At 43.3% G+C, this 23,682-nt stretch overlaps 2 protein-coding genes across 15 annotated transcripts in view; both read left to right on the forward strand.

Moving 5' to 3' along the window:
- Positions 1–9,221, forward strand: part of LOC106031212 (E1A-binding protein p400) — a 48,480-nt gene extending 39,259 nt beyond the window's left edge. For 10 of the 14 annotated variants that reach the window (XM_048063798.2, XM_048063791.2, XM_066979060.1 and 7 more), the window contains 10 exons: positions 558–603; positions 705–814; positions 1,420–1,624; positions 2,166–2,329; positions 2,710–2,916; positions 3,228–3,423; positions 4,003–4,133; positions 4,353–4,520; positions 5,260–5,337; positions 7,116–9,221. In XM_048063798.2, coding sequence (XP_047919755.2) covers positions 558–603; positions 705–814; positions 1,420–1,624; positions 2,166–2,329; positions 2,710–2,916; positions 3,228–3,423; positions 4,003–4,133; positions 4,353–4,520; positions 5,260–5,337; positions 7,116–7,388 — 1,578 coding nt within the window. In that variant the 3' untranslated portion in view covers positions 7,389–9,221. The remainder of the gene's footprint in view (positions 1–557; positions 604–704; positions 815–1,419; positions 1,625–2,165; positions 2,330–2,709; positions 2,917–3,227; positions 3,424–4,002; positions 4,134–4,352; positions 4,521–5,259; positions 5,338–7,115) is intronic. The other 4 variants (XM_048063787.2, XM_048063799.2, XM_048063789.2 and 1 more) reach the window with 3 other exon arrangements.
- A 109-nt stretch (positions 9,222–9,330) lies between these two features.
- On the forward strand, positions 9,331–19,672 carry NOC4L (nucleolar complex associated 4 homolog). The gene is made up of 15 exons (XM_066979077.1): positions 9,331–9,483; positions 9,560–9,698; positions 9,778–9,884; positions 10,170–10,277; positions 10,796–10,945; positions 11,560–11,659; positions 12,430–12,464; positions 12,568–12,618; positions 13,169–13,280; positions 13,900–13,960; positions 14,531–14,641; positions 15,939–16,102; positions 16,570–16,652; positions 17,569–17,682; positions 17,990–19,672. Exons 1-15 carry the CDS (start codon positions 9,391–9,393, stop codon positions 18,104–18,106), a joined length of 1,545 nt encoding a protein of 514 aa, XP_066835178.1. The 5' UTR covers positions 9,331–9,390; the 3' UTR covers positions 18,107–19,672.
- Positions 19,673–23,682: the final 4,010 nt, after the last annotated feature.

The following is a 23,682-nucleotide window of genomic DNA, read 5'->3' on the forward strand; positions in this document are numbered from 1 at the left end:
AGCTGTATTACTGCAAGTCTGTGCAAAGCTTTCATGGCTTCTTTAAATCCAGAGTCTATTAGTAATTCTGATGACAAGTTTGAGGCTTTTGTTGTTAGAGTCAGTCCAGTTTGCATACTAATGTATGCAGGTAGTGGTGATTTTAATTTGGTTGTTGAAAGGCCAGAGTACTGCAGCTTTTACAGAAAGAGACGAAGTGATTTAACCCCCAGGTAGTGCTGTGTATCTACTGCTCAGTGATGCTCATGTGTGAGAGGTTACCTGAGGTGTGCCAGAGTAACATGTCGCTCCCTTCTTCTAACAAGGATGTGAAGTGACCAGATATTTGACTGGTCTCCAGTTGCTCGTTAGCGTGGCAGAATCCTAATATATACAGAAATTGTTGTTGATATGCGAAACGAAAGCAATTGTAGAACTATCTGTTAATTTTATTGTATTTTTCTTGAATTGTCATTTCTGGAATACATCACTTTGTTAAACAACATAGTAGTATAAGAGCTATATTCAATTTTCTTTTATTGTTTTCTGAACTGTTACCTCAATTGTCTTCTAAATAGGCAGGCACAATCAAAACAGCAGTTACGGGGACAAGTATACAGACTGGTAAGAAGACTTTATAATTGGGCATTGGAGGTGATAGGACATTCAGATTTTCTCTTTTATTTTTTCTTACAATCTCACACTTAATCCTGGTTTGCTTTCAGCTACAGTGAGTGGAAATGTCATAGTGAATACCGTTGCTGGAGTCCCTGCTGCTACCTTTCAGCCCATCAATAAACGTCTGGCTTCACCAGTTATACCCGGAACATTGACTGTGAGTAGATTGCAGCACCAGTTGTATCTCTGGATTGATTTTGATTGTACGTTGTGTCAGCATATCTGCTTCCTGCATTAGCTTTCTATGTTATCAGAAACTCTGCTCCTTGCTAACTTCATGTGTGTCTTGTGATTCTGTATCCAACTCCCCCTCCCTTAACGAAATACCAGAATACGTTGGGATGGCTTATCAGAACAAAATATCTAAGAAATAATGTTGTTGAAATTAGTCCATAATTGAGTGCTGTCTTAGGAAGTTGTTTATGTCAATATCATTGCCAGCCTGTAATAATTTTATGCTCTGTTAGCTGTGATCTTTATTATTATTTTAAGGTTGCAAGATCTTAAAAAGATTAAGCAAAAAAATGAAAGGTAGTAAACTGCAATGTAGTTACGGGTTTGGTGATTAGCGTGTTTGAAAGAACTTTAACCAGATGCCAATTGTGCGATCTAATCGAACAGATAGATGTGTTAGAAAGATGTGAACCTTCTTTGCTTTATTTTTGATGTTTGTTTCTAAAACTGTATAGTCTATTTCCAGAACGTTCCATAGCTTTATGTGAGGTATGAGAACTGAGGAATAATGACTGTGTTCCTCTTCAGACTTCGGGAGGCACTGCAACTGCACAAGTGGTACATACCCAGCAGCGGACGGCGGCAGCACCTGCTGCATCCACGGAACTGGTGACCATTGCATCTACGCAGGGGGTTCGTGCGGTAACATCGGTGACAGCATCAGCAGTGGTAACTACAAACTTAACACCTGTGCAGACCCAGACAAGATCTTTGGTGACTCAGGTTACACCAGGTAATAATCGTGTGTTGAGGGATTTTTTCATAGGGTACACAAGGACATCAGAATCCCTGTAGTTTATTCGACCTCTGTAGTTCCACAGCATTGAAAGTCTGGATTTGTAGACAGACCAGTTAAATGATGCTGTGGTTTTTAACTTGCTTATTGTTGGTGCTTAGATGATATATTTTTTTGCCAGTGAGTATTTATGGATAGAGTGTTGCAGTAGAGAATGGCTTGGCCACTAGGCATTACAATTAAAAAGGTTTATTAACAATCTAGCAGTAAAATATTAGAATTGAGTGTTGCAACTAAAACCCATTATGAAGAAAGGAGTATATATTGTAGTATTTATGCTGTTTTTTCATCATTTTTATGTGAATGTGGTGTTATTTGTGGTTAGTCCACAAACTGTAATGTAGCTTTTGAGGTGAAATCAAAGAATTAAATTTGCTGTTGAATTAATTCATATGCTGACAGTTTTTGAATGTGAATTTTTCAGTGAAATATCCATTCACTGATTAATTTTTTTATTTTTATTTTTTTTAATTCACAGCTACACCAACAGTTCAGCTCTCCGGTAAAACCATCACCCCTGCTCACTTCCAGCTTCTGAGACAGCAGCAGCAGCAGGCTGCTCAAGTGCAGGTCCCACAGATTCAGGCTCAGGCACAAGCCCAGTCTCCAGCTCAAATAAAAACTGTTGGGAAATTGTCACAGGTGAGGAAATGTCCTTGAAGAAATGTGGCATGTTGCTCTCGCTACTGTAAGCATCATTAGCAGTGTGTGTTGCACCCTGTTTTCTTGAACTGAAATGAAACATGGGTCTTTGTTAAAGTTGATCTCACTAAAATTTCAAGGAGGCAGGGAGTCTGATAGCCATTTCAAATAGCACCACTATCGCCGCAGGTCAGGATGTAAAGTACTTATTTCTAACTCACTGCCAACCCATAGTGTAAAGAAGTTGCATTCTTAGCTCTTTGATCTTAACTGAAGTCTGGCATAGAATCTTTTTCCTTTAAGGCTGCAACTTCATCTCCGTTCTTTTTCCTGTAGTCATATAAAGAATTTGAAATGATGGAAGTGTTTTATTTTTGCAGGAACAGCTGATCAAGTTGCAGAAACAGAAACTGCAGCTTCCTCAGCAGCAGACAGCGCAGCAGACGCAGCAAGGAGCGCAACAGCAAACAGCACAAGTACAAGTGCAACAGCAACAGCAAACTCAACAACTCACTGCTGTTACAGCACCTCGTCCTGGTGCAGTTCTCACAGGCACTACTGTGACAAACCTGCAAGTTGCTCGTCTTGTAAGTTTTTCCTTGACTTCATGAAAACAGTCTTGGACAGCTCGTTCTCTTTGCTAGTTTAAATTAACTGAATAGTGGTTATTCATGCACATAAGTGCCTTTTGCATTACTTAGGCAGTACAAAAGATAGAACTCTAACACAAATAGCTTTAAAGACCAACTGACACCATCTGTGACGTGTGTTTCATGTAAAGGAGACATTATATTTGGAAACATTTGCAACTATCACTTCATAATAATCTGTTCTATACAGCAAATTATATATATATATATTTGTGCCAGTACAATAATCTTCATTCCTTACTGCTTAGACTCGTGTTCCTGCTTCCCAGCTTCAAGCGCAAGGACAGATCCAGGCCCAAACTCCACAAGCAGCACAGGTTGCTTTGGCAAAACCTCCAGTGGTATCCGTTCCAGCTGCTGTTGTGTCATCTGCAGGAGTCACTACACTCCCTGTTACTGTTGCAGGCATTAGTGTTGCTATTGGGCAGCCACAGAAAGCAGCAGGTATGTCAACCCACTTGCTAAAACATAACTTTAAATTCCACTTTTTTAAAGGTAGGATGTTTGTTTCAAGTAATGTCTTCTGTGGGAGACACTTTTTGAAAACTAAAGCCGTAGAGGTTAAACTCCATTACGTTTCAAAAATGAAGTAAGAGAATTGCTCTTAATCCATTTAATCTGGAGGTTAGTGTGATTCTTAACTCAGAAATCTGTGTGTATGAGTAGGTGAACAGATACAGTTTTAAAAATAAAGCCATAGTAACTGCATCTTTTTAAATGTGAAGTGGAAACAGAAAAACTTGTCTTTCAAAACTGTCTTCTGTAATGCAGACAGATTTTTTCCTGTAGGAAATACGACTGTAAGAACACATACTTAGCTTACTCATGCCCTTAGATAAAATAATGTTTTTACTGTCAAAATCATATGTCTTATTCCTATTAAAATCAGTGGGTTGTTAGTGCTCAAAGCTATGCAGATGTATAAGTCTATAAAAGCACAATCTGTGTTTGCAAGCTGTGGTTACTGGGACAAAGCAGTAAAATGAAGAATCTTACAGTTCTAATTGTTTTTGTAATTTTCAGGAGGCCAGACAGTAGTTGCACAGCCACTGCATGTCCAGCAGCTTCTAAAACTCAAGCATCATCAAGCAGCACAGCAACAGAAAGCTATCCAGCCTCAGGTTGCACAGGGCCAAGCTACTGTGCAGCAAAAGGTACTTATTGTTTGCCCTTCCATGGAGTTAGGTAATGCTTCTGTGGCTGTAAAGCTTCGGCTGTGAATTGTGGTGACACTCCTAGCTCATTTTGCTATTTTGAAACATGAGAGGATTTGTTTAAATGATAAAATGTAATTAATCTTGTAGCAACATTCCTGTTCTTTAAAATACATATATATATATTTCGTAGTTACTGATGCTTTTTTTCTTCTGCAGATAAATGCTCAACAGGTTACAGTCCAAACCCAACAGCAGACATCACAGCAACAAAAAGTAACCTATACTACACAGCCTGCCATTAAAACACAGTTCTTAACAACGCCAATTTCCCAAACCCAGAAGCCAGGCGGAACCCAGCAAGTGCAGGCCCAGATTCAGGTACAGGTAACACAGTTTTACACCTTTAAACACTATTGTGATTGGATAACCCTAAAGCTGACAGGTGATGTAGCATTTTAACACCCATTAGCTGCATATTTGTTTAAATTATTTTTATAATAAAATACATTGGTGGTGAATATGTGGCCTTTTAGCAGGTCAAAGGAACCATCTGAGACAGAAGTTTGCCTTTCCTTTTGGAAAGAAATGAAGAGTATTACTCCTCTTTATTAGGCAAGGGATTTGTACTGTATTACTACGGAAAATTCACATGTGGTTCTTCCCTTTTTCTGGTGCTGTCTTCTGGCCTAATCTCTAGCAGCCAAGAGTAGCTGATAGTTAACTACTTCTCTGGATAACTAGATCAGTCTAACCAAGGAAAAGGAAGGGGATTAGGAACTGGAACCCTTACTCTTTCAAAAGTATGTCTAAGATAAGGTAGCCCGTTAGAATGTCTGTGCTTCCTTCAGTGTTATATATAGTTGGGAGGAAACAAGTATGTTAAAGTTAAAACTGAAAATATTACTACCCCTCTTCCCCTCCTAGTCAAGTTCTCATTACACTGTTCTAGAAAGTTTATTTTTACAAAAGTGCAGTACCACTGAGGAGGCCAAAATACCAACTTGCAGTGAACAGGACTCAGGAAAGGTTTTCACTTGGTAGCAGTTTTGATAGATCTGGTGTGTTGCTGCTGTTAGCAATTTCTTATTTTGACTAAATCTTTCTTTATTTCATATCAATAAAGGTTGCAAAACTTCCTCAAGTGGTCCAGCAACAGGCTACTGTTGCCAACATTCAACAGATGGTTTCGGTTTCTCAACAGGTGGGTTTTGCACTCGTCAAATAAAGCACTAGAAACACAATCCTATTGAAAACTCGTTTATTTGGAGATAAGTATTTTTCCCCTTGTGTGGTATAGATAGAATTCTTGAAGGATGTAGCAATTTCCCATCTATAAAAATGAATGACATGAAAACCGTCAGGTTGCTGTATATTCTTTAGTATAAAACTTTAATAGATGGAGCAATGTGTTGTTCAGCACTGTAGATGAGCTGAAAAACAGATTTTTAGAAAGTATTTCCTAGAGCAGAAGCTGTTTTTTAAATACTGGTTTCTTGTGATGTTTAATCAAGATAGCAAATAACTGAACTAATGAGCACCATCTAAATTTGTTTTACAAAAATTGGGGCTAATAGGCAGTTACTGTTTGTTTCGTTCCAGTTCATAAAGCCTTGCAAAGTGCTTAATAAAAGTCAGAATGGTACAGTATCTGTTCTAAATGTGGCATGATAGCAGGCAGCACTAGGGTGAGAGAGGGACAGACGGTGTGGTCTCCCTTCCCGTAGCTACCAGGCAGATTGTTTAACGCTGTTTAGAACAATCTCTTTCAGACCATTAACAACAGGCATAACTTACACTGTTGATTGGCAAGAATGATTTAACTTTGGATGGTGGATGAGGTTATTGCCCTCAGTGCGCAGAAATCTGAGCCAATCAGCTCTTAATCTGTCACAGTTTATAGTGCAATGTTTTAGTGTGGAATAAAATCTGTGACTGTTTATCTTAAAATGATGATAAAGTGGTGTAAGTTGGCTGCTAACCACCTCAGATGTGAATGCTGCAAGGGCAAGGTAGACAGCAGGGAGCAGAAACCTCATCAGTCAACACGAGTTGCTCCCTGTAGTCACTGAGAGCTCTTAGATATTTTTTCAAGGGACATTAAGGACTGGCTTTTCAGAAGTCATTGGTGTTGGCATAACTCTGGGACTGTTTAAGTCCATGGTAAAAACAAACAGCTCCCCTCACACACACGCAGTGACAGTAGGATTAGGCCCTGTGAAGTATTCTTTTTAAAACTGTGGTCTTTATATTAAGCATCTGATGTTCGGTATGTAGCCGTCTGCCTTGCTAGTGCTTCCCAGCGGGTCAGTCAAGAGTTAACTGTCCCCTGCAGAAGCCCTTGCAGGATCATTGGGCTTCTGCCTCTTGACAAAGGCATCTGAAGCTGCTTGGTTTTCATTAACTTTTCTGAGTAAGGAGATGTTCAGCTTCTTTCTCCCTTCCTCTGGGTAGGGCTGTGAAAATTGGATTTCTGGATGAAGTTCAAACAATTCTACCTTAAATTGGTGATAGAGACTGGCAGCTGTAGTCTGAAAGTTTAATGCTGGGAAGTGGTAGGAAGCCTTAGTGGCTGTATTTGCTGTCACAATATGGGTGCTTCCCCGTTTGATCCTCCATCTATCCTTCTGTTCATTTCTCTGTCCCTTCACTTCTGTAGGACTAGAATTTCCTATTTTCCAGTATTTTTTTGTTTTTAACCTTCCATATATTTTCATGTTTAATCTGCACTGAGGAGATCTGAGTTAAAGGCATCCTGGCTCTTAGTTTTGATTGATAAGGTTCTAGAAAATGTGACAGAACGTTGTTTCATACTAAAGCCACAGACCCTAAGTTCCCAGTATCCCTCCCAGTCTTTCTACTTTGTCCAAGATGCTTGTCAGTCAAGAGAGCAAACACCTCCTTCCGTAGAGCAGAAATTTAATGACCACTGCTTAATACCAAAGTACTATTTTGTAATTGCCTTGTTATCCTAATGTCTAGGTACAAGCTCAGCCCCAAACCGTGACACTTTCACAGACAACAGCAGGTCAACAGCAGGTTCAGGTGATTCCTGCAACAACTGCTACAGCTCAAGTCGTCCAGCAGAAACTGATACAACAGCAAGTTGTGACAACAGCGTCTCCCCAAATTCAGGCTCCAGGTGTACAGAACCCAGCCCAGACACCAGCAACATCTGAAGCCCAGAATCAGCAAGCAAAAGTACAAATGAGGACGCCTACTGTCAGATTAAAGGCACCTACTAAACCAAGTTGAACTAATGATTAAAATGCAATAACAGGGAAATGCAGCATTTCTTGTTTGCTACGCCAAGTGACAAGCTACTCCAAACACGCAAATGAAGACAAACCACCTCTATTTTTTTTAACAGAAGGATTTTGCTGGTGAACATTTGAATGTGGAAACTCTCACATAACTTCAGCATATTAGCAACTGTTTAGTGTTCAGAACCTGTACAAAGTGCATTCTGCCAGTGTTCTCTGTGCTCATTCAAACCAGATAAAGCAACCATTAGTTAGAATTAAGTTCTGCCCAGGTTCACAAAAGTAAAATGGTAAAATGCCATAAATGGCAGGAAAATCCATCCATGTTAGCATACCATAAACGGCCCGTGGGAATATGCAGTTCTTTGCTATAGTTTGAATGTGCACTCAATATGCACAGTGAAGCAAGTGCGGCTAATATAGCAAAGTATTTTCCACCTGTCTGAAAGCTGCATGTTGTTCTCTCCTGAGGTAAATACCTCTGGAAGATCTAACTTACATTTGAAGTGCTCCCTGAAAAGTTTAGCCACTAAATGTGAAAACCTGTAAGTATATGTAATTAAAAAAGGAAAAAAGTTTCATTCTCCATTTTTGTATGTCTTTTAAAATGTTTGTTAGTAGTTTTGTGTACAGTTTACCGAAGCACCTAACCTGTGCCCTCATTCTCATTATTTCACTTTAAGATAATGGATATTTTAGGCATGAACTGAGTAAATACTGTGTTGATAGTAGATGTGTATTAAAGTGTAGCCCCCTCCCCTTTTTTTTTGTAAAAGAATTGTTTAGTGAATACAACTAAACAAATGGTCCATAGCTGTTTCTCATAGGACTTCGGTCTCGGAAACTCTCCAACAGCTAACATTTAATCTCTTAGTTTCATTCTGCTCTTGCAACATGTTTAAATGTTCAGTACTTTCTACTCAGCTTTCAGCTTGGGGAGGGTGGGGGACTGGGGGAAGGGGAGAATGGTGAAATTCTAAGACTTAATTCTTCAATTGTGTAAAGAATAAGATCTAACTTTTGTACTATTCTTTTACTAAAGCTAATGATGAATGTATCTTCAGGTGGGTATTTTGGATGTGAATAGAGCATGGCCTCTTCCTCCAAATCAGTTTGCCTTATTGTTATGAAAAAAAAAAAAAGCAAAAAGCTGCATAGAACTGTGGGTGTTTTCTTTACTTTTCTTACATAAAAAGAAAAACAAACACTGCAAACAGCACTGCATGAGAAATCAGAAAGCTCTCAGTGGCTTGAATAGATTTATTTTACTTTTGGCCATAATACTGCACAACATGTACGATTCAGATGAAATTACAACATTCCTTTTCTGAAATGGTTTTAAAATTATTTTTTTCATTGTGTGATCTTTTTAGTCTTCTAAGAGGGGAGCCTGTTTAAAGGCAAGGAAAGTCTGTCTTTTGTTCTTAACCTCTATATGTACACACCTATTGGTACCTAGCAATCTAAATGGCTTAAACAAGAAAGAATACCCGGTCAGCTCCTCTGGTAGCCCGGTAGCTCCTATTAGGTGCATGGAAGGCGTGGGGGGGAACGCTTCAGCAGTGGAAGAGCTGTTGACTGCATCATTGTGCTGGTCTGATTTGGTGTCTAAAGAGGCAATTATTTCTTGTTTAGGTCAGTTAATGAAGATAAAAAATCACTTATTTTTTTTTCCCTCTTTCTGTGTGTCTTTCTCCCAGGCGTGTGTTAGGAAGTCAACCTGTACATAACTTCTGAACATAAGCATTTGTACTTGATCCAGTAGGGTTGTAAGGAGTAGTGATGTATCCTACCTGAAGGTGTAATAAAGTGTACATTTTTATAATTTGCCCGTGTCCTCGCTTCACTGAGACCGGGGGGGGAGCAGCGGCGGCGGGGAGCGGTCCCCCTGCGGGCGGAGCGGCGGGGCCGGGCTCCTCCTCCTCGTCCTCCTCCTCCTCCTCTCCTTCCTCCTCCTCTTCCTCCCGGCCCTTCCGCCGGCGTGGTGCCGCAGCATGGCGCAGCCCGGGCTCGCCGCCTGCCTGGAGGCGGTGCTGGGCAGCCGAGCCAACGCCAACCGCGTCTACGAGCTGCTGGAGCGGCTGGCGGTGAGGGGCGGCGGGGGGCGGCGGGGGGCGGCGGGGGCCCGGCGCCACGGCTCCTCACAGCCCCGCTCTTCCCCAGGCGGCGGCGGCGGAGGAGGAGGAGGAGGAGGAGAAGGTCCTCGGAGCCCTCAGGGCCTGCGGCCGGCTCTTCGGGGCGCTGCTGGAGCGGGGGGAGCTCTTCGTGGGCCGCCTGCCCGCCGAGGAGGCCGCGCTGGCGGGTGAGTGGGGGCCGGGGGGGGGGCGGCGGGGCGTGGGCCGAGGCGCTGAGCCCCCAGCCCGGCGCCGTCCCCTCCGCAGGTGGCGGCAGCGCCGAGGAGAAGTACAAGGTGTGGATGCGGCACCGCTACAACGACTGCGTGGGCTGGCTGGCCGAGCTGATGGGCCACGGCTCCTTCCACGTCAAGGTCAGTGAGCCTGGTTCCGAGGTACTGCTTTACCCGGGGGTCTCCCGCGGTGGAGAGGCAATGATCGCTCTAATGCGAAAGTGCCCAAGGGTAGTAAATGCTCTAAGACCTTGCTGGTGCTCCAACTTACCTTTGCATACTGATCTGCCAGTAAGTTTCTCGGTAAAGAACGTCGTACTTCATTCTTCCCGCTTTCCTACAGGCCTAGAAGCAGCCTCCTTTGCGTCTGCCCACTGCTGTCCTTGCTGAAATGTTTTTTTTTTTTCTTTTATTTCTTTTTTGAAGGAATTGTCGCTCTGCACTCTGATGAAGTTTGTTGAGTTGGAGGCAGAATATCCTTTGGTCAAAGTGGAGTGGAAGGGGAGTTTCACGTTTCCTCGTGAACTTTTAAAGGTCAGTTGTAGAACTGAAAAGTCCCTGCTGTCAGGTAGCCGGTGACGTGCACAACCTGCTGTGTTTGAGTCCTCCAGAACAAAAGTTTCAGACTAGGAGATACGATAGGGATGGGAGACAGGGTGTTAGAGAGGTGGCACCAAGTCTAGGGCCTCCAGGTGAGGTGACCCCTGCAGGTGTGGCAGCAGCTGCCTTGGGCAGGAACAAGCTGAATACCTGAGTGCTTCTGAGGTATCAGCGGTCTTTCTTTTTCATTCCTCGGTCTCACTTGCGAGCAGTTGTGGGAGGCGAGGGGGAAGGTACTGCCCCTGGTTCAGCCACTGTGTCACTTTGAAGTGACATCTCCGATGTGAGGGACTTGTCTCAGAGGTCAGGAGACAGAGGCCCTTGCTCCGGGGCAAGCAGGACACAGCGTTGCTAGCTGCCCTTCAGAAAGACAGGGGTTGCCCCCAGCCATCGCAGCTGTCTGCTCCAGTACTGTAAGAAACTGACTTGTTGCTTTATAAACCTCTTGCTAGGTGGTTGTTGATGGCTTAATTCCCTTAAACGAGGATGCATCGCTCCTGATCTCTCGCTTCCAAGAGTACATGGAGTACGACGACATTCGGTACTTTGTCATGAAGGCCGTCACCGAGAGTATTGGGCAAGTCATGCAGAAGACAAAAGAGGTAAGGACCCCAACCTTACTCTTGGGGTGGGTCTGGATGAACACTTGCTCTGAAGCTCGTACCTTGTGTGCGAAGCAGGGAGGGACTACTGGTATATGGGAAGACTTCGGAAGCAGGAGTAAGTGTGCCCATTTGAAGGCACTGATTTTTTTGTGCTTTCAAGGTATGTCAACTATGCATAAGACAGTTTTCAGTCTAAAATTGGAGGTCGTTCAAGATAGATATGTTGTTCTTGCAAAACCTCCTGGTCTGGGCTCTAGCCTCTGTTTTACCCAAATCTCTGTAGCTCGAGTGGCACAGAGTATTTAGTTTTATTCTTTCTTTGGTGCTGGAGAAGGGTCTTTTTTCTTTAGTCCAATCCACCTGTTTTGTTAAACCAGCGTTAGTTCAGACATAAGTCATGTCTGAAGGTTACTCAAATGAGTAATATTCCAGGACAGGGCAAAAATGGAGAGCTGGTATGTAGTTCTAGTTCATGCATCAGCGTTTTTCCTTTCCATTTTCTTTCCTAAATATATTCCATGCTTGGGAAATAGGACACTGTGGAAGTCCAGTGTGACCTACCATCTTTTGTGGACCTTACTTCATGTTTGATTCTCTGCTTTTTTTCTTAGAGGCCTCTGCCATTTTACCAGCAGAACATATTTTCCCTCATTTCACCCATTAACATGCCAAACAAAGAGCGTGACTTGGTCAAATTTATGGTGAAACAAGGTTAGTAAACTCCACGTGACGATCTGCATATGAAAAGGAAAATTACGTTTAAGATTTTTGTTGTGTAAAGACTTTGCTAGAGTTTGCTAATGAAAAATGCCTGCTTATGTGATCACAGAGACTCCAAACAGTATTACAAAATCCATGTTCCCTGGTTTATGGCGGGGTCTGTCACCAGCTTTTTATCAATACAAGGAATTTATAGCAAGCTTTTAGATACCCTGATTTGGGGAATATTACCTTTTCCTCTTGTTCCTAGTCTTGTCCTAATGACTGGAAAAGGAGTGTTCCTAGTGTAGAGAAAAGGCCTGTTTCTGGAGCTGATAGCGATGTTTTTGAGTTGGAGTAGGAACATTTTTAACTGAGTTCCGATGTGCCCCAGCCCATTTGGTAGTGGAAAATCGGAAACTCAAACATACGGCTTTAATAACTCATAGGAACATTCATGGTCTTCACTCTGCTAAATTCAGAGGAACTAAATTTTATGAAGGCTTTTTCTTAGTATTTTTGTATTAGACTGAAGGAGGAGGAGAAAAATGTCATTTAATTCTAGTACGTCCAATTATGCTTAGGGAATGGTTTGACTAATAGAATGCAAATTTACATATAAATAAGTTGAGTCCTCTATCTAAGTGGACTAATATTCATTCAGTCTTAGGTGGGTATTTGTAATAACTAAGGTGAGAACTTTCAAAGGACTAAGTAAAACAAGAATCATTTTTTTAAACATCCATTTCAAGTTCCATGTCTCTTTTTGCCTTTCTTCTTAGATAACCGAGAGGAATGGAAAGTATCGAAGCTGCAGGTAACTGTTCATTTGGTGCTTCAGAGTTGAACTTTCATCTACTGAAAACAGAGCTTTACCTACACCAGGGTGTTTAACTCACTGTTTGCAATTCTGTTTTCAGGCACACAAGCAGGCATTTGAAAGAATGTGGCTCAGTTTCCTGAAGCACAAAGTGAGTGTTACTTCTGTCACTGATCTGTATTGTTTTCCAGTTGCTAATCCTTAGAGGCTCCTTGCCTGGAGCTCCTGGTAGGACCTCACTATGGTTTCAGCATTAGATGAGAGCAGCCCAGCCACCATCTCTGCTGGATTGCTCTCCTGCCAAAGAAACATGGCCCCATGTACAGTCTCTTTCTTCTTACTCTCAGCCTTTTTCTCCTCTTTAAACAAGTCTGCCCATAAGGAGTGACCTGCAGCATAACAACTTGTGTTTACAAGTTGAAGGTTCCCCAGCCTTTTTGCTAGTAATTTCCCCCCATGCACACTTTTTTCTCTGAGCTGTGATGACAGTTTAGTTGTGAGGACCCGCTTCTCGGAATGAACCTAATTGTCAGATGTCACCTGTAAACTCTCCCATTTGGGAACTGTTGCCACAAGCCATTCTGTTCTGTCCTGGCACGTTCACTTTTGCTTGTGTGTTGCCTTTTTGAGCCGTGTGTTGCTGTTGCTCTTGGAGTTCTCCTTGCAAAGGTTGTTTGACTGTATTGTTTTGTCCTTCACAGCTACCCACTGGCCTTTACAAAAAAGTTCTTGTCATTTTGCATGATTCCATCCTTCCTTACATGAACGAACCCACTCTCATGATAGACTTCTTGACGGTGGCCTATGGCATAGGTGAGTGAAAATCGTCTTTTTATGCTTTGTGGGGCTCTGCAGCGTGGTACATACAGATTTGAAAGGGCTGCTGGACACAACGCCACAGCCTGGATGAAGTAGATGTGCTTTGGCTGGAACGAAGCTAAGAAACTAGGCTGAAATGTATTGTCCTCCCAAAGTGAGATGTTACCTGCATTTGTCTGTGTCATTGCTCCTTGTGTGTTAGGAAAATTATATTTAAGGACCTGAAAAGTGTTGAGTACTGGAGTGATTTCTTTTAAACACAGCACTGCTGATACCTGGCCTGTATCCAGACACAGGACGTGCAGTTTCCTACAGAAATGGTGTTTCTGAGGAGAACTTTGCCTTCCTGGTGTGGCTTTCTCAGGGGATTAGAGCAGCATCTTTGTCTCTCTGTTCTTCTAATCTACAGCTTAATCTTTGCAAGTAAGTTGTGAGCCTTTGGAAGGTTTTAGGTGAGCTTGTCTCACCTGACAGCTATCATGCTGGCTCTAATTTTAGGTTCTCTTAGTTTTGTGTTCCTTCTGGGAAGGTTTTGTAATAGAAAAAAGTTGCAGCTGATAAATTTATTTATTGATTGACTATATTGTGCTGATATCTGCCTGCTTTCTTACAGGTGGAGCAATTAGTCTTCTGGCCTTAAATGGATTATTTATTCTGATTCATCAGCATAATCTGTAAGTAAAAAGAGCATATTGTTTAAAGGGCCATGGGTTTTGTATTTTTATCTTATGCAGAAGAGACTGAAAACAATTCTCCACATCTTCAGGCTTTAACATTCCCCCACAAGAAAGCCAAACACTGCACGAGAGGCTCAGCTATTTAGATGCTGAGCTGTTTTGATAGTCTGACTTTTTTTTTTTTCAGCTGAGCCTAAATATCCTCTTCTCCAGACTGTGGTTGCTCAGCACTTGAAAATCGATTTCCACTGATCTGATTACACAGTGAAACTGTAGTCTTTGGTGTGCCTTTCACTGGATCCTGTACCACTCGCAGTCAGTGGACATAGCTTCACATCTCCAGGATGGCTAGGCACTGCAAATGCCAGAAATTCACCTTACAGCCTGATTTCAAGTGGTGGTTCTGGAGACAAACTGAAGAAAGCTAAACATGCCCCGACAGCACAGCAGTAGCCTGGAGCAGTTTATCATGAAAGCACAGAAAAACCATTTAGACTCAGTGTAGTCCCATTGTATGTCACTAATCAGCAAAGGATGTTGACTTTTTTCTTTTTGCCTTTTTAACAGAGAATATCCTGACTTTTACAAAAAGCTGTACAGTCTTTTAGACCCTTCTATATATCACGTGAAGTACCGAGCCCGCTTTTTCCATTTGCTTGATCTGTTTTTGTCTTCATCGTAAGTAACAACTTTATTATATACGTTCACATATTTTACTCCTGCTTTTCTGTTGGCTAGCGTTTGTTCTTGAACACTCCCCCGCATCTGGATTTAATGTATTCAGTGTGCCCGCTGAATTAAATTCTTTTTCATATTGAGAAAACTGAATCCAAGAGTGTTGTGTAATTTTTCAGGCACTTTTTTTGAAGATTTGCCACACATCCACCTAGTTCCAGAAAGTAAAAAGTAAAAATGCAGTTAGTTATCTGAGTTTGATCTGCAAATCATTATGGATGTATTTTGATCTGTATTCCAGCTTGGCTGAAAGTGATGATTTTTCTCTCCATCTTTATGAATATGGAAAAGTAACATTTGCAGGCTTTTTATAGATGTGGTATCATAAAGCTGTTGATAAATTGATGACCTTTTGCAGACATATAACATTGAAATATAAAGTGTTTGACAGTCTGTCTTGATGCTGTCAATTCATTGTGCACAGGAGAGAAACTAGATAAGCAGCTGGTCGTGTAGTTGCCATCATATGTTATAAAATAAAACCAAGAAAAACGCTTTACAGTTCAGGACTAGGCATTAATATCAACCCCACTTGTATTCATACTGTACTTTGGAGAGAGTAACAAGATGTGACAGATGTTGTACCTTGGGGTGACTTCGCTGAGCCTTGCAGGTGTAGTGAGCCCTGGGGCTGAAGGCTGAGTGGCTGAAAATTGTCAGCTTTTATCCCAGATCTTCTGACCTGAAGAAAGTGCCTGGATGGGCTGATTGCTGTTAGAAATTTGCATTTTTACCATAAAAGAGAGCTATCCTGCACATTTATGTTACAGCAGCTTTATGTTCCCATTAACAGCTGCACTGCTTGCTTTAGTCCTGGAAGTATTAAATTTTACACCATGGCACGTGTATTAATTAAACCCACAAAGCTGCATTAGAAGAATATAATTAAGGTTGCCTGGCCAAGCGCTCAGAAGTTTGTAAAATGACTGAATAAAGATTGCAGTGTGAATGACTGTGGACAAGGGCTGTGCTTGGATACAGCAAGCGTTTGGAGTGGTGCCATGCATCTGGATTGAATCACAAAATGATTAGAGATTACTCATGCACTGAATGGAAATGCCCTCAGGTTTGTTCCAGACAGCACTCGAGACCCTATATTCCTGCTTTGCTTCACTCCATAGTCCAAAAAGCTGAAGAATCCCACCGATCCTTAGCTTGACATGCAGTTTGGGTTGATGAGTCTGCTGGCTTGCTTGCTGGGACTTGTCCATGCTGGTTTCTTCTGTTTCCCTTCCAACAGCCACCTGCCGGCGTACCTGGTAGCAGCCTTTATAAAGCGCCTCTCCCGGCTGGCCCTCACTGCTCCCCCCGAGGCTCTGCTCATGGTCATTCCCTTCATCTGTAATCTCTTCCGGAGGCACCCCGCGTGCAAAGTGCTAGTGCACAGACCTAACGGGCCGGCAGGTAAGGGGCAAGGTGGGTGGGGGAGTTTTTGGGCTCTGAGCTTGTCTTGTTCACTTCAAGGCTATAATAAAGAAATGGGAAACGAGACCGAATGCAGAAACCAGAGACCTCTTCAGTTTCAGTCTGTAGGGTTTTTTGTGTAGGCAGTCCTGCTGGGGCCTCAGCAATCTCCTGAGTTTTTCTTCCTCTGTCTGTGGTTTAATTGACCAGTGTTGAATGACGGTAGTGGCGGATCAAGGTTGCCTGAGATGCCCTTGCTTCAGACCATTCCAGTTCTTTGTGCCCTTAGAAGTACTACGATTCTGTAGTGCTGCAAACAGTGATACTTAGGTCGTACTGTGGTGTGTCAGCGTGTTCCTGGATGCTAAATGTGTTGGGAAGGTGCAGCACTGCTCTGGGTCTCTGTGTTCGCTTTGGCATTATGGGCATCACGCAGGAGGTATTTAGCTCTGTATTTTTTTCCTTAGATTTGTCAGAAGATCCATATATTATGGAACAGGAGGAACCATCTGAGAGCAGGGCTTTGGAGAGCTCCCTCTGGGAGCTTCAGGTATGTCAGCTAACGGGGCACATCTGTGTATGGTGTGGGCTTCTTCCCCCCTTGTTGCTTTTTCATGACACCTTGGCAGTCAGCAGTAACACTTATAAGAACCTGCTGACACACATCTTGCAAATGAGATGACTTCTGGCTACTCTTTTACTCTGCATCCTTTTCTATCTTTGCATAAGAGGCAAAGGATTTCACACACATGAGAACTAGTATGTGCTAATTAATAGGTGACTTGTGAGTGCACATCTGACCATGCAGCTGAAAAGCGTGCGGTTAACAGCTGAAACAAGACTTAATAGCTGCAAATGTATAAGGCTTTTTATTTCCTTTGGAGGGGAGAGAGGAACTTACTGAGCATTGATGGAAATTAATTGGGTACACCTAGGTCATCCTGTAGAAATGGCTTTAAAAATGCTAGAGAAGATTATAATGTTCACCTTTCACCTGGATCATTTGTAGGATGGTGTGTGAAGGCTGAAATCGGTTAAATTGCTGCTGCTGACTCTAAACCTTAATGGCAGGATTATCACTTTCCATTTAAATGTTACAGGGGTTTTGCGTGAGGGTCTGAAGCAGCAAGAAGAATGTTGCTTGGGAGCAGGAAGCCCAGATGCAGCATTAGGGTTATGGGAGGTGGCAAAATTGGGGTATGTGTTGTAGGCATGGTCTGTGGAGGAATCCATCTGTCTGGAGCTGGACATAAACCAGGGGAAAGGGGCCTTTAGTTGTGTTTGAAGCGTGGCTAAAATGGGAATTTCTTGAAGCTCTGTAGTAACACAGTACAGTAAACTTGCCTCTTTTGTCTGAGCTTGATATTTGCTGACTACCAAAGGGTTAGATACCTGTGTGGGAAGCCAGATGGATTTGTGTTACCCCATTCTCATTAAACCATCTCCTGTTTGTGTTGCTTCTGCAGGCTCTACAAAACCATTATTACCCAGATGTGGCCCAGGCAGCTGCTATCCTGAACCAGTCGCTGTCTGAAATAGAGGATGACATATCAGGGCTCTTGGAGCTCTCAGCTTCTGAGGTAGTGTTGCTGGGCCTTTGTGAGTGATTGTAGTAAGAGGAAGGGAGACTGCTTCCTGAATGCAGTAGCCATGCCCTGTTCATCAGCCTTCGTGGGGAGGGAGCTAGGCTGGCTTTTGGTTACCCAGAGCCTGAGAAAAAGGGAAAACGTCTGTTTAATGGTGGAGCATGAGGTAGCAATGATGGCAGGACTCGCTTTTAAATAAAAGGTTTGTTGCTGTACCTTCTAAGATGTTAGAGTGAGCACTGGTATTGGCAAGGGTGAAGAGCTTGTACTGAATTTTTGCTAATATCTTCTCTTTCTTTAGCTTTTTGATAAAGAAGTAAAGAAATCAGCTGCTATTGTGCCCCTGGAGTTTGAGCAAGTACGAGGTTTGTTTGGGAAGAAAAATGATATTTTTGCCGAGCACTTCAGTTTAGATTGAAGTGATCTCTTATCGTATTTATCTGCGTCAACCGACTGATCTTAGGGACATGCACAAAGCTCACCTGCGGGGCTCGACACTTCTGCCTTTGAAATATCTCAAAGTGGTGAAAGCTGGACTGCCTGAGAAAGGTGCGGCCTTCTTCAGTGACCTTTGCCATTATCCACGGATGGACTTTCCTTTGTTTCTCATTTCTCAAGCTTACATACTGCTGCCTGATATCTGGGAGGGATTTTCCCTCGGAGCAAGGTTTTCTGGACTTGTTCATTGTTGGAATTGAAGCCCCTTTCTACAGAGATGCTGGTACTGGCTGTGATCAGTGACTGTGTCGACAGACCACCTTGCTGCCATTTGGGGGACTAAGGGGAAGTGTGGTTTCCAAATAACTGGTTTTATTTTTCAGATGTGTTAGTTTTATACAAGAGCAGACAACTTGTTTGTAGCAGTTGACCTCAGTACAACACCTGATCGTAGTCTAATTATAAATTTTTATATATTTTTTAAAATTCACTTTTTCAGAGAAATGTTTAGCTTCCATGTGCTAACCCATGTTTGAGGCATTGAAAGCTTAGGTTTGTCAGAAACAACTTACAGATGATGCTCTGTAATTCCATGTATGTCATGTTGCTAATGTGCCTTCATGTACGTCCATCTCATGCTGTAAAGTTGCTTAATTCAAAATGCTCATGAGCTTTGGAAATAAACATAATCTTGGTGACTACTGTAGCTAGGGAGGCCGACTGATGTGCAGTGCAAAGTATGTCTAATCCTTGATTTTTGCTTCAGAATGATAAGCAGCTTAATGCAGTTTCGCTTGTAACCTGCAAGCGTTGCAGGAGCTGTGGCCAGTGTATATGCAGGTCCTAATTAAGTTTTAGTTAGCCCACTGATACTAGGTGGCTTTGTTAATTTGGATTTCTCATACAGTTCCAGAAGTCATGCAGAAATTCCTTCTGATAGGGTTTTCCAAGGTGTTAAGTGCTCTGCCTTGGTTTGAGATAAATTCCTTGTTAAGAATGCAGATGCACTCACTCAGGACTCTTTCTAATTATTTTCACCAGCTTAATGTTGTCTCATTAGACTTCAGCTCTGCTGACAATGTTTTGAAATCATATTTTGTGGAGGAAAAAAATACAGTTCATAAAGTAGAGACTAAGAAAGTTAATTTCTGGCAGACAAATTGTTTAGATCAAGAAAAACTGCAGCTACCTTAGAGCCACTGTGTTACGTTTTCTTCATGCTATCCAAATGATGGACGTGTCCTCAGAATGTAGAATTCTACCTCTTTTCTCTGGTACTTTTGAATTTAGGTGAGGTGCTTTGAGGATCTTTTTAAAAGAAATCTGTTTGTTCTCTTGTGAAGAAGCAAGACTGCCTCCTCACTGGCCAGCCTGCATTTCCCCTTTCTTTTCTGCTATCTGTGGTAGGAAGGCAGAGTGGCTGAGATGATAACTTACAGCTCGCGGTGCCTCAGCTCATGTTCACCCAAGCCTCGTGTTTCAGTTCTACAATGTGTCTCCCTCAAATGAAATCACGTACTGTGGAAATACATTTTTATTGAACACCTTTCTCTGCGTCTTTTTGTTTTGCTTGGGTATGTCTGTCTGAAATTGTTGATGGGCGATGTCATCCATATCTTTCACGGTATTGACATGCTGGGAGTGTTAAGATTCTTTTAATACACAAATATTAAACCATGTGGGCACGGGGTAGTCAAGGTCTCGTGATGCTGAAAATGAGGGAGTTTCCTTGGCTTCCCATACCTGGAAGGAGGGTGAGCACAGCCTCTGAGCAGTGTGGCATACTAAGGGCTGCAGAACCTGTGTGCGTCTGTTAACTGGGGTGTTCCTGGGACAAGCAAGGGTATCCGACACACGAGGCTGACTGATTTGCTGGGGACTAGTGGAGAGCAGCAGCTTCTGGCTTGTGATTAGGGCCTGCTGCTGCCTTGTGGGCAAAGCCTGGCGGAGCCTTGTGTCTTTGGGACCAAATGCCCACAGACTGAAATGTTTTCAATACACTTGGAGCAGGACTGCTACTGGAAACGCGAGGTTTTGCTCTTTCCCAGGAGGAGGACAGGGAAGGCACCTGCATCTTTAACATTTCACCAGCTGTGGATCCTGTGTACTGTACTGCGGTGAGCAGACACTTGGTAGGAGTATGATGTGATTTATTTTTCCTTCATGCATTCCCAGTGCCGTGCATGTTGGCTGTCAAAGCTTCCACTGATGTTGAGATGGAGGGTTAGGCTAACACGATGTGTTTTCAGATCTATCAGCATACCTCAGTGCTGAATTAGAAATGCCATTAGCACTTTTATTTAAAGTTTGTGCAACTAGCCTGGTGCGGTTTAAGTATTTTGTGGTGACGCCTAGCAGTCCCAGGTACAGCCCCACTGTGCTCGCTGCCGTGCAGGCAGGAATCACAGTCCTTGCTCATGGGAGTTTCTAGCTTAAAGCCTGGGTGCTCTTTCGAGGAGCCTCAAAGGTCTTCCCAAGACTTCACCCCCAATCTCTGATGCTGTGCTTGCCTAAGCAGCATCCTTAAACCTGCTCGTAGGTGGAGATAGCTTTGAGCCCCTGCCTGCCCTTGGAAAAACATTCCACCTGGTCTTTCATCAAGCTTTTATCTTTAAACTTTCACCCTCTTCCCTTCAATAGGAGGCATCAAGAAAAAAATCAGCAGTTATAAATATTAAAAGTTTCATCTGCACTGAGTGAACAACCCTTATCAGGCTGCACACCCGCTGCTGCTGCTGCTCTACAGGTCTCCGCAGACTGCAGATTATAGATGCTTTAATCATGGTGTGTATTAACTAGAAGGCCAGATTGAAGTACCAGGCATAGAGCGCATAAGTCACTCCTGTTATTATTTGATTTTTATCAGACATGGGGAGGGCTGTTGTGGTTTGTTTTGTTTTTGTTGCTGTTGGGTTATTTCAGTAAGCATAAAGTCTATTTTTATGAAAATACTGACATAGTCTGCCCCCTCCCCATCCCTGTTACTGCCTCATTCCCCCACCAGAGGATAGCGATAAGGTCTCTGGGTTGCAATGGACTGCCCTTGGTTTATTTTCCTGAGCTTTCATTCATTTAAAAGCTGTTCAAAGTCATCCCAGCCTGAAGGTAAAAGATAGAGCTGCTCATCAAGAGCACGATGAGATTTATCTTGTGAGTTAAAGGTCTGTGTGACCATGGCGTTTGCGTTAATCAGCTTAGATTTTTACTTTTAAGATATTCACTGGGGGGATAGAGGGAAGCATGCATCTACATCTGTAAATAGATGGAAAAGTGCAAATGCCAGCTGGAGGCCTGGGGCAGGCTTTCCCAAGTGCAGGGACGGATGTCTGCTTGGGGGCAGTCGGCGTTAGTGCCTGTCCTCCTCCGGTGCTGTGGGATGTAAAAACACTTGGTTGCAGGCTGGCCCTCTAAGAAATTAGGTCTGTCTGTAAAATAGCACTTCACGCTATATGTTCAGGCATCTCCAGTAGGTGTTAGGCACTGTCTAAGAGGAACCCCCTGCCTGCCCTCTTACCCACCTGGGAGTCCATCTCTGCTCCTCAGAGCTACATGTGGCCTGGAGGGTCAGCGGCTGCCTCCCTCCTCTCATCCTGATAAATCCTGTTTTAGCTCTGTAGGGGTAGACCCACAGGCTCCCAAGTGCTCAGAAAAAAAAGCCAACAACTTCAAAAAAAAAGCACACCAACAAACACCCAGTAAGAAATGCTTGGCCTTACCGACCAGCTGCTATTAGCATTAAGGTGGTTTCCTAGCACTGGGTTAGTGAAAGCTGCAGCACAGCCATAACCACGTTTTCCACTGCCTAGTTTTGAAAAACAAATGAGCTCTTGTGTAATTTACAGCCCTGCTCAGACAAAGAGGGACTATAGGATATCAGTTCGACTGACACCAGCCTTTTCCAGCACTATCATAATCAATATTCATTAACTGAAGTCTATTGGACTTGGAGATTTACTGCTATTAATAAGCCAAGAGTCTATCTGAGTGTAGTTTATGAAGGAAATTTTAGGTCTATTAAGAAAAGGAATTGCTTTTCTGCAGTTTCTTAGCCCTGTCAAGGCCATGCTTGCATCGCTAAAAGGAGAGAGAACTGCAGCTCTTGATTAGAGTCAAAAGAGAGGAACAACAGAGGGAAACTTCAGAGCTGGTGAAAGGCAGCTGGCTTAGTGGATGGCCAGCTTCAGAGGTTGCTGTCTTGCTTGCCTGTAATTTTCCAAGCCACCATCCTGCATCCACATGAGAGGAGCAAAACTTGAGCTGTTTGGGAACATCAGCTGCTCAGCAGCGAACCTGATGGCTCTGGCCCCTTTGCTTGGGTATCTGGAGCGCTATCGGTCAGGCACCAGCACACCGCAGGGAGCCAGGGAGCTCACTCGGTGTTTTATAGCTGGAGGATATCTGCCAGAGATGAGCACTGGTTCTTCACAGGCTGTAGTGCCAACCTGCCTGAGAAATAAACCCTGACAATCAGGATGCTCTTGTTGATGGTGCATGCACAGAGGATGCAAGTGTCAACTCCATCCTAACAGAGTTAAACCCTGCCGGCTCCCTGGCCTGCTGGTATCCCCACTGTGTTGATAAACGAACGGAGAAAACCTTATCAAAATGAACAGACTCAATCCTGCTAATGTAGCTTCACTTGCACTGAAGATAATTGATGCTTTAATGATGTTACACATTATCCAGATTGTGGCTGGAGAGCTTATGTGAGGAGAAACATCAATCACAGCTAGTTGTATTTAACTTTTATCAAATATTTAGGTGGGTGGCAAGGTGCAGTCTTGTGCTGCTCTTGGGGAAAGAGTGCTGGGCTCCAAGATAGCAAGAGAATGAATCATCACCTGCCTTTTGCCTAAATCAATTTCCTGCAGATTGGGAGAGTGAGGATTTATGTTTTAGTTATCACTGCAGGAGACAGGAGATACCACATGCTGCGGTATTGGAAACAGAGGCTCGATGACAAAGAACTGCAGTTCCCAAGTGGAAGGCCTTCGGTCCCATCTGCTGGAGGTGGTGAAGAGGCAGGTCTCTGCCTGTTATCGCAGGCACCTCCCCAAGCAGGGATGCAGACAGTAAATGAACCCCCCCGTGCCAGCCCTGGGGGCTGCAGGCAGGCAGCGGGGATGTCGGCAGCGACTGCTGCTGGTTCTGCAGCCTGTGCCATGGGGCTCTGCCATGGAGCCTCGCAGAGCGGCTCCAATTAGCTGTGTCTGGCTGGATCCGTGGGCCAGCGTGTGGTGATTTTTGTTTGATATGCGCCTGCAGGGTGTCTGACCACTCGACAACCTAATGTGCTCCATGGGATTGCTCCAAGCCTCGGTGAAGCCAACAGGAGCTGGAGCAGCTCTGCAGACAGACTCTGCTTGTCCCAGGGCCTGGCTTCCTGTGCTCCCTGCATCGTGTGTGAAGTGATAGTGTGCAGCTTCCAGAAATACAGTCCTCTCCTGTGAAGCTTTTCCTTGTTAAGGTGATTCCTGAAGCATCCTGCCTGGCTAAAATGTTTCCTCTTGACCACATCTGACTGAAGGCTTAGTTTCTCAAAGATATTTAGTAAAT

Source organism: Anser cygnoides, chromosome 17 (assembly GCF_040182565.1).
Source record: "Anser cygnoides isolate HZ-2024a breed goose chromosome 17, Taihu_goose_T2T_genome, whole genome shotgun sequence".
Taxonomy (NCBI): domain Eukaryota; kingdom Metazoa; phylum Chordata; class Aves; order Anseriformes; family Anatidae; genus Anser; species Anser cygnoides.

Bases quoted from the DNA above. Each gene is read 5' to 3' on its own strand.
- NOC4L (XM_066979077.1), top strand. From the start codon at position 9,391: ATGGCGCAGCCCGGGCTCGCCGCCTGCCTGGAGGCGGTGCTGGGCAGC. The intron at 13,281-13,899 runs GTGAGTGAAAAT...GCTTTCTTACAG, and splicing joins GACGGTGGCCTATGGCATAG to GTGGAGCAATTAGTCTTCTG. The intron at 13,961-14,530 runs GTAAGTAAAAAG...CCTTTTTAACAG, and splicing joins CTGATTCATCAGCATAATCT to AGAATATCCTGACTTTTACA.